The 10,107-nt window shown below is 53.0% G+C and overlaps 1 protein-coding gene across 1 annotated transcript; it reads left to right on the top strand.

Moving 5' to 3' along the window:
* Positions 1 to 5,845: 5,845 nt before the first annotated feature.
* On the top strand, positions 5,846 to 9,793 carry bola1 (bolA family member 1). Its single transcript, XM_060820694.1, has 2 exons — positions 5,846 to 6,016; positions 9,157 to 9,793. The coding sequence occupies exon 2, from the start codon at positions 9,182 to 9,184 to the stop codon at positions 9,620 to 9,622; it is 441 nt and encodes a 146-aa protein (XP_060676677.1). The 5' UTR covers positions 5,846 to 6,016; positions 9,157 to 9,181; the 3' UTR covers positions 9,623 to 9,793.
* The last annotated feature ends 314 nt before the right edge of the window (positions 9,794 to 10,107 follow it).

Genomic DNA, 10,107 nt, shown 5'->3' with positions numbered 1-10,107 from the left:
GCTGCCTTGTAACCCTCAATCACCCAAACTGAGCCTTTACATTTCATCCTAACATAAGCCTTCTTCTTCCTCTTGACCAGAGTTCCACTTCTTTCGTAAACCACGGCTTGCGCGCTCTACAACTACCTCCCTCCCTGACAGATACATACTTATCTAGGACACACAGGAGCTTTTCCTTGAATAAGCTCCACATTTCTAATATTCCTTCCCCATCCTATGCTTCCTAAACCTTGCCTAATCGCATCGTAATTGCCTTTCCCCAGCTGTAACTTTCCCCCAGTGGTATACACCTATCCATTTCTATCACTAAAGTAAACATAACAGAATTGTGATCGCTATCACCAAAGTGCTCATCTACTTCCAAGTCTAACACCTGGCTGGGTTCATTACCCAATACCAAATCTAACGTGGCTTCGCCCCTTGTTGACCTGTCCACATACTGTGTCAGGAAGCTCTCCTGCACACATTGGACAAAAACTGACCCATCTATAGTACTCGTAGTATAGTGTTCCCACTCAATATTTGGAAAGTTGAATTCCCCCGTGACAACTACCCTGTCTCTCTCACTCCTATCTAGAATCATCTTTGCTATCCTTTCCTCTACATCACTGGTGAAAATGTGTTGCTGGAAAAGCGCAGTAGGTCAGGCAGCATCCAAAGAGCAGGAGAATCGACATTTCGGGCATGAGCCCTTCTTCAGGAAAGGCTGCTCTTTGGATGCTGCCTGACCTGCTGCGCTTTTCCAGCAACACATTTTCAGCTCTAATCTCCAGCATCTGCAGTCCTCACTTTCTCCTCTACATCATTGGAACTATTCAGAGACCAATAGAAAACTCCCAACTGCGTGATCTCTCCTTTCCTGTTTCTAATCTCAGCCCATATTACCTCAGTTGACGAGTCCCCAAATATCCTTTCTGCAACTGTAATACTGTCCTTGACCAACAATGCCACACCTTCCCCCTCTTTTACCATCTTCTCTGTCCCTACTGAAACATCTAAATACCAGAACCTGCAACAACCGTTCCTGTCCCTGCTCCATCCATGTCTCCAAAATGGCCACAACATTGAAGTCCCAGGTACCAACCCATGCTGCATGTTCATCCACTTTATTCCGGATGCTCCTGGCGTTGAAGTAGACACACTTCAAACCAACTTCTTGCTTGCCGGTGCCATCTTGTGTCCCTGAAACTTGATTTCGGACCTCCCTACTCTCAACCTTTTCTATACTCGAACTGCAATTTTGGTTCCCATCCCCCTGCTGGATTAGTTTAAACCCACCACAATAGCCTTAGCGATTTTCCCCTCCAGGATATTGGTACCCCTCTGGTTCAGATGAAGACCATACTGCTTGTAGAGGTCCCACCTACCCCAGAAAGATCTCCAATTATCCAAGAATCCAAAACCCTCCCTCCTGGTCAGACTGACTCTAATCTAAAAAACGGATTTACAGACTCTTACATGGATTCATGCAGATTTTGAGCAAGGTAAAATGTAATTTTGCAAGTACAGATTAACCCCACAAACATATCTGTATGTATGCATACAGGCATGTGTGTGTGTATGTCTGTTGGGGGGATCATGGTTGTCTGTGAGAGAGTGTGCGTATGTGTGTGAGTGTAAAGTTATGTAAGTCTGTGAGAGGGTGTGTGTATAGTTGTTATTGAGATGAACAGCCACAGAGCCATCCATTTGACATGCTTCCTCCTCTAGTCTTTAACAAAGTTAAAAATCACACAACACCAGGTTATAGTCCAACAGGTTTAATTGGAAGCACTAGCTTTCGGAGCGATGCTCCTTCATCAAGTGGTAGTGGAAGGCTCAATCCTAACACAGAATTTATAGCTAAAATTTACAGTGTGACGTAACTGAAATTTAAAGTCTGGTTGAAGATTTGTAGCTCGGGTGTCCATTGTTGTGGTTCTGTTCGCCGAGCTGGAAGTTTGTGCTGCAAACGTTTCGTTCCCTGGCTAGGGAACATCATCAGTGCTATTGGAGCCTCCTGTGAAGCGCTGCTGTGATGTTTCTTCCGGTATTTATAGTGGTTTGTTCTTGCCGCTTCCGGGTGTCAGTTTCAGCTGTAGTAGTTGGTATGTGGGGTCCAGGTCGATGTGTCTGTTGATGGATGTTCTTGCCGCTTCCGGGTGTCAGTTTCAGCTGTAGTGGTTTGTATATGGGGTCCAGGTCCATGTGTCTGTTAATGGAGTTTGTGGATGAATGCCATGCCTCTAGGAATTCCCTGGCTGTTCTCTGTCTGGCTTGTCCTATGATGGTAGTGTTTTCCCAGTCAAATTCATGTTCCTGGTTGTCTGAGTGTATGGCTACTAGGGATAGCTGGTCGTGTCGTTTTGTGGCTAGCTGATGTTCATGGATGCGGACTGTTAGCTGTCTTCCTGTTTGTCCTATATAGTGTTTTGTGCAGTCCTTGCATGGTATTTTGTAAACTACATTAGTTTGGCTCATGCTGGCTATTGGGTCCTTTGTTCTAGTGAGTTGTTGTCTGAGTGTGGAAGTTGGCTTGTGTGCTGTTATGAGTCCTAAGGGTCGCAGTAGTCTGGCTGTCAGTTCTGAGACGCTCCTGACATATGGTAGTGTGGCTAGTCCTTTTGGTTGTGGCATGTCCTCGTTCCGTGGTCTATCTCTTAGGCATCTGGTGATAAAGTTGCGTGGGTATCCGTTTTTGGCGAATACCTTGTATAGGTGTTCCTCTTCCTCTTTTCGCAGTTCTGGTGTACTGCAGTGTGTTGTGGCTCTTTTGAATAGTGTCCTGATGCAGCTTCGTTTGTGTGTGTTGGGGTGGTTACTTTCATAGTTTAGGACTTGGTCTGTGTGTTGGTTTCCTGTGTACCCTTGTGGTGAATTCTCCGTTGGGTGTTCTCTCTACTAACACGTCTAGGAATGGGAGTTGGCTATCCTTTTCCTCTTCTCTCGTGAATCGTATTCCTGTGAGTGTGGCGTTGATGATTCGGTGTGTTTTTTCTATTTCTGTGTTTTTGATGATTACAAAGGTGTCATCGACGTATCTGATCCAGAGTTTGGGTTGGATTTGTGGTAGGGCTGTATGTTCTAACCTTTGCATAACTGCCTCTGCTATGAGTCCCGAGATTGGTGATCCCATGGGTGTTCCGTTGATTTGTTCGTATATCTGATTGTTGAATGTAAAGTGTGTGGTGAGGCACAGGTCTAGTAGTTTAAGTATGCCGTCCTTGTTGATAGGTTCGGCCTCCTGTGTTCTGTTATGTATGTCCAGTAGGTTGGCTATTGTTTCTCTGGCTAGGGTTTTGTCAATCGATGTGAACAGTGCCGTCACGTCGAATGATACCATGGTTTCTTCTTTGTCTATGTGTGTATTCCTGATGATGTCCAAGAATTCCTGTGTTGATTGTATGGAGTGTTTGGATCCGCTGACTGGGTGTTTCAGTTTTTGTTGTAGTTCTTTGGCCAGTTTGTATGCTGGTGTCCCTGGTAGTGATACTATGGGTCTGAGTGGGATGTCTGGTTTGTGTACTTTGGGTAGTCCGTAGAATCTGGGGGTGTTGTTGCTTTCAGGTTTCATTCTTTGCTGGTCCGCTTTGGTTATCTGTCCGTTTTTTTGTAGATTCCTTAGTGTGTTGATTATTCTATTGGTGAGTTGTGGAGTGGGGTCGGAATCCTTCATTTGGTAGGTGTTGGTGTCTGCAAGTAGTTGTTGTGCTTTATTGATGTAGTCTGATTTATCTAAGATGACCGTCATTCTGCCTTTATCTGCCGGTAGTATGATTATGTTCTTGTCATTTTTTAGTGCTTTCAGTGCTTCCCTCTCCTTGGTGTTGAGGTTATGTGTATGTCGTTTTCTTATCATCATAGGTACGACCGTTTGTCTCACTGTTTGTTGTGTCTCTTCTGTCAGTCCATTGTTCCTGAGTGTGCATTCTAGTGCTGCTAGGAATTTGACTGGGAAAACACTACCATCATAGGACAAGCCAGACAGAGAACAGCCAGGGAATTCCTAGAGGCATGGCATTCATCCACAAACTCCATTAACAGACACATGGACCTGGACCCCATATACAAACCACTACAGCTGAAACTGACACCCGAAAGCGGCAAGAACATCCATCAACAGACACATCGACCTGGACCCCACATACAAACTACTATAGCTGAAACTGACACCCGGAAGCGGCAAGAACAAACCACTATAAATACCGGAAGAAACATCACAGCAGCGCTTCACAGGAGGCTCCAATAGCACTGATGATGTTCCCTAGCCAGGGAACGAAACGTTTGCAGCAAAAACTTCCAGCTCGGCGAACAGAACCACAGTAACTGAAATTATACATTGAAAAATTGTTTGTTAAGTCTTTCATCTGTTCGAATACAGTGATAGTTTCACTTCTTTCATGTGTAAATCACAAAACCTTTTTTTTTAAAAATTGCATTCTCGGGTTAGCTGTTAACATTGGTGATAGTTAGACAATATGTTGAAGGTGTTGGCCCCCTGTGTTCTCTGTCTATGCCATGATGTTTAGATTGATTCTAATCTAAAAAGTGACATAACGGAGTTTTACATAAATTCATGCAGTTTTTGAGCTCAGAGTTCTACATGAATGCATGCAGTTTTTGAGCAAAGTACAATGTAACTCTGCAAGTACAAATTCACCCCACAAAATATATGTGTGTGCATGTCGGTCCTTGTCTGTGTGTGTGCGTCTGTCTGTCTGTCTGGGTTGGGGGTTGTGAGTGTGAGAAAGTGTGTGTGTGTGTGTAGTGAGTGAAGAGTGTCTTAAGTCTGTGAGGGGGTGCATGTGTGAGTGTGGGAGTATGTATGTCTATAAGAGTGTGTGTGGGTGTCTGTGTGTATCTGTGTCTGTGTGTATGTGAGAGTGTGTGTGTGTAGGAATATTTGTGTGTGTGTGTATATAGGAGTGTGTGTGTGTGTGTGTGTGTGTGTGTGTAGTGCAATGGTGATCACCTGTAATGTGACATGAACCTGAGGCCCTCCCTATGGGTACCGAACTTAGCTATCAGCCTCTACTCTGCCACTTTCCTCTGCTGCCTGTCCCGAAACCCACCTTGGAGGACGGTCACCCGAAGGTCCAAGGCTGAGTGTCTTGGACCACTGAAGTGTTCCCCAACTGGGAGGGAACCCTCCTGTCTGTTGATTGTTGTGCGGTGCCCATTCATCCGGTGCTCGGTTTCCCCAATGTACCATGCCTCCGGGCATCCTTGCCTGTAGCGTGTAAGATAGACAACGTTGGCTGAGTCACATGAGTACCTGCCATGTACAAGGTGGGAGGTGTTCCCACGTGTAATAGTGGTATCCATGTCCACACTCTGACACGTCCTGCAGCGTCCACCGTGACAGGGTTGTATGGAGTTGTCCTGAGAGCCAGGCAGCTTGCTACGAACAATGATCTGTTCGAGGTTTGGCCTTTGTTTAAGACAGAGAGCACAGGGGGCCAACACCTTCAACATATTGTCTAGCTACCACATATTGTTAACAGTTAACCTGAGAATGCAACATTTTTAAGAAACGTTTTGTGATTTACACATGAAAGGAGTGAAACTATCATTGTATTCTAACAGATGGAAGCTAGTGTGCTTCCAATTGAACCTGTTGGACTATAACCTGGTGTTGTGTGATGTTTAATTCCAACACTGGCATTTCCCAATCACTCTGCGGTCATTGTTTTTACCTCATTGACTTTAACGGACACCCTCGGCTTTCATTTGGACGCCCGCTTTCCCGCCTTCACGCCTGCGCAGTGAGTTGACAGCCGTGGCAGGAAGGAGTGCGCATGCGCTCTGACACACCACCCACTGGGACAACAACTCCCGCCGAGCCACGCGCCCATCTGCGCAGGCGCGCTGGCCGAACGCGGGCCGGAGCCGTTGGTTGACAGTTGCCCGGTCTCGCGCGTCAGAGAGAGGGCCCAGGCCTGAGCCTGAGGCGGACCCACAGCCCGAGCCCCTTCACCGGCCGCTCCGTCATTGGATTTTCACCCGTTCACCGGATCCTTCCTAACGATTCGCCGAGGTAGGACAAAGAGTGCCGCACTGTCGGAGGGTCAGTGCTGAGGGAGCGCCGCACTGTCGGAGGGTCAGTGCTGAGGGAGCGCCGCACTGTCGGAGGGTCAGTGCTGAGGGAGCGCCGCACTGTCGGAGGGTCAGTGCTGAGGGAGCGCCGCACTGTCGGAGGGTCAGTGCTGAGGGAGCGCCGCACTGTCGGAGGGTCAGTGCTGAGGGAGCGCCGCACTGTCGGAGGGTCAGTGCTGAGGGAGCGCCGCACTGTCGGAGGGTCAGTGCTGAGGGAGCGCCGCACTGTCGGAGGGTCAGTGCTGAGGGAGCGCCGCACTGTCGGAGGGTCAGTGCTGAGGGAGCGCCGCACTGTCGGAGGGTCAGTGCTGAGGGAGCGCCGCACTGTCGGAGGGTCAGTGCTGAGGGAGTGCCGCACTGTCGGAGGGTCAGTGCTGAGGGAGTGCCGCACTGTCGGAGGGTCAGTGCTGAGGGAGTGCCGCACTGTCGGAGGGTCAGTGCTGAGGGAGTGCCGCACTGTCGGAGGGTCAGTGCTGAGGGAGTGCCGCACTGTCGGAGGGTCAGTGCTGAGGGAGTGCCGCACTGTCGGAGGGTCAGTGCTGAGGGAGTGCCGCACTGTCGGAGGGTCAGTGCTGAGGGAGTGCCGCACTGTCGGAGGGTCAGCGCTGAGGGAGCGCCGCACTGTCGGGGGGGTCAGTGCTGAGGGAGTGGGCACTATCGGGTCAGCGCTGAGGGAGCGCCGCACTGTCGGGGGGTCAGCGCTGAGGGAGCGCCGCACTGTCGGGGGGACAGCGCTGAGGGAGCGCCGCACTGTCGGGGGGACAGCGCTGAGGGAGCGCCGCACTGTCGGGGGGTCAGCGCTGAGGGAGCGCCGCACTGTCGGGGGGTCAGCGCTGAGGGAGCGCCGCACTGTCGGGGGGTCAGCGCTGAGGGAGCGCCGCACTGTCGGGGGGTCAGCGCTGAGGGAGCGCCGCACTGTCGGGGGGTCAGCGCTGAGGGAGCGCCGCACTGTCGGGGGGTCAGCGCTGAGGGAGCGCCGCACTGTCGGGGGGTCAGCGCTGAGGGAGCGCCGCACTGTCGGGGGGTCAGCGCTGAGGGAGCGCCGCACTGTCGGGGGGTCAGCGCTGAGGGAGCGCCGCACTGTCGGGGGGTCAGCGCTGAGGGAGCGCCGCACTGTCGGGGGGTCAGCGCTGAGGGAGCGCCGCACTGTCGGGGGGTCAGCGCTGAGGGAGCGCCGCACTGTCGGGGGGTCAGCGCTGAGGGAGCGCCGCACTGTCGGGGGGTCAGCGCTGAGGGAGCGCCGCACTGTCGGGGGGTCAGCGCTGAGGGAGCGCCGCACTGTCGGGGGGTCAGCGCTGAGGGAGCGCCGCACTGTCGGGGGGTCAGCGCTGAGGGAGCGCCGCACTGTCGGGGGGTCAGCGCTGAGGGAGCGCCGCACTGTCGGAGGGTCAGCGCTGAGGGAGTGGGCACTATCGGGTCAGCGCTGAGGGAGCGCCGCACTGTCGGGGGGTCAGCGCTGAGGGAGCGCCGCACTGTCGGGGGGTCAGCGCTGAGGGAGCGCCGCACTGTCGGGGGGTCAGCGCTGAGGGAGCGCCGCACTGTCGGGGGGTCAGCGCTGAGGGAGCGCCGCACTGTCGGGGGGTCAGCGCTGAGGGAGCGCCGCACTGTCGGGGGGTCAGCGCTGAGGGAGCGCCGCACTGTCGGGGGGTCAGCGCTGAGGGAGCGCCGCACTGTCGGGGGGTCAGCGCTGAGGGAGCGCCGCACTGTCGGAGGGTCAGCGCTGAGGGAGTGGGCACTATCGGGTCAGCGCTGAGGGAGCGCCGCACTGTCGGAGGGTCAGCGCTGAGGGAGCGCCGCACTGTCGGAGGGTCAGCGCTGAGGGAGCGCCGCACTGTCGGAGGGTCAGCGCTGAGGGAGCGCCGCACTGTCGGAGGGTCAGCGCTGAGGGAGCGCCGCACTGTCGGAGGGTCAGCGCTGAGGGAGTGGGCACTATCGGGTCAGCGCTGAGGGAGCGCCGCACTGTCGGAGGGTCAGCGCTGAGGGAGCGCCGCACTGTCGGGGGGTCAGCGCTGAGGGAGCGCCGCACTGTCGGAGGGTCAGCGCTGAGGGAGCGCCGCACTGTCGGAGGGTCAGCGCTGAGGGAGCGCCGCACTGTCGGAGGGTCAGCGCTGAGGGAGCGCCGCACTGTCGGAGGGTCAGCGCTGAGGGAGCGCCGCACTGTCGGAGGGTCAGCGCTGAGGGAGCGCCGCACTGTCGGAGGGTCAGCGCTGAGGGAGCGCCGCACTGTCGGAGGGTCAGCGCTGAGGGAGCGCCGCACTGTCGGAGGGTCAGCGCTGAGGGAGTGGGCACTATCGGGTCAGCGCTGAGGGAGCGCCGCACTGTCGGAGGGTCAGCGCTGAGGGAGCGCCGCACTGTCGGGGGGTCAGCGCTGAGGGAGCGCCGCACTGTCGGGGGGTCAGCGCTGAGGGAGCGCCGCACTGTCGGGGGGTCAGCGCTGAGGGAGCGCCGCACTGTCGGAGGGTCAGCGCTGAGGGAGCGCCGCACTGTCGGAGGGTCAGCGCTGAGGGAGCGCCGCACTGTCGGAGGGTCAGCGCTGAGGGAGCGCCGCACTGTCGGAGGGTCAGCGCTGAGGGAGCGCCGCACTGTCGGAGGGTCAGCGCTGAGGGAGCGCCGCACTGTCGGAGGGTCGGCGCCAAAGGAGTGGGCAGTGTCGGAGAGTCTGTTTCTTGCTACTCCAACAATTGTTCTCCCTCTCCCTGCATAGTGCATCATTTCAGTGCCCTTTCATATTTATTGAGTAGCTGACAGCACGACTCCCGCCCTTTCCTGGTGCACACTTTCTTGTAATAGCAGAAATGTTGAGTGATTCACATTTAAAATACCTAACATATCTTTGCACTTAGTGGTGTGTCCAAGAATTTCTCCTCTTTCACAGTCGGCATTTACAGTATTGCCTACCCCAAATTTAATGTCTTTGAAAAAGGATGGCGGGGAGTTTATTTAACTTCTCTTTCTTGGATACTACCTAATCTATTGTGGTGATTCAGTAATCTCAAGGAGGCTGTGAGGAATATGAATGTTCACCTCTTCCTCTAATCTCAATCATTTCCCTGGGATCACTAACCAGCCTTACTACTTCAGTTGGCAGGTGATAACAGCAGCCTGGATGAGCACCCTGCTGAAGCTGCTCCGATCTGTGCCAGTCCTTAGCTCAAGAGCAGTGATAATGACCTCGGCAACTCATGCCATGGATGGGCCAGTGATGAGTGCCATTCACCTAAAGCTGGAGCAGAGACTGACACCCACACACTTGCAGGTCATCAATGAGAGCTACATGCATGCGGTGCCTCCTGGCTCAGAGACCCACTTTAAGGTGGTGGTGGTGAGTGAGAGATTTGAAGGGATACCTTTGCTCCAGAGACACCGGATGGTCAATGACATTCTGAAGGAGGAGCTGGCAACCAGGATCCACGCCCTTTCAGTCCAGGCCAAGACACCCCGGCAGTGGGGAGCTGAGCCTCACTTCGACAGGAGCCCGGCCTGTCTGGGAGGGTCCAAACATGACCCAAATGTGGCAGTCAAACTGGAAGCACTTTCAAAAGACTGAGGGGCTCTGAGGAGGTTATGCAGGCCCCAGGACAAAAGGACTGATTCAGACAGGAGTCACTGTCATATTAAACACCGCTGGAATGTTCCAACAAGGCAAGACTTTGGTCATGTGCTGCTTTAAATATGGCAACTGATCAAGAAAATAAATTTGTTTGCCTTGCAATTTCAATTATCTCTATCATGTTAAATAATTCCAAACAGAAAGCATCCATTTAGCTCATCACTCCTATACTAGTTGTTAAAAAGAATTGTTTGATTTGTCGTACTCTCCCCAAGCCCTACAAACCTACCATTTTAAGGATTTATTAAATTTCCTTTAAAATATTATTTGTAAATCTGCTCGTCCAGGCAGATTACAACAACTGATCGCATGAAAATCATCTCCCCTTTCACTTTTAAACTTGTGTCCTTTGGTTTCTGGGTCTTCTGCTTGTTTTCCCCCATATACTCTGTTGAAAACCCTTGTATAAAATCTGATTGAAG

This window comes from Hemiscyllium ocellatum, chromosome 50 (assembly GCF_020745735.1).
Source record: "Hemiscyllium ocellatum isolate sHemOce1 chromosome 50, sHemOce1.pat.X.cur, whole genome shotgun sequence".
Classification (NCBI taxonomy): Eukaryota; Metazoa; Chordata; class Chondrichthyes; order Orectolobiformes; family Hemiscylliidae; genus Hemiscyllium; species Hemiscyllium ocellatum.
This window is presented reverse-complemented; position numbering and strand designations above follow the sequence as displayed.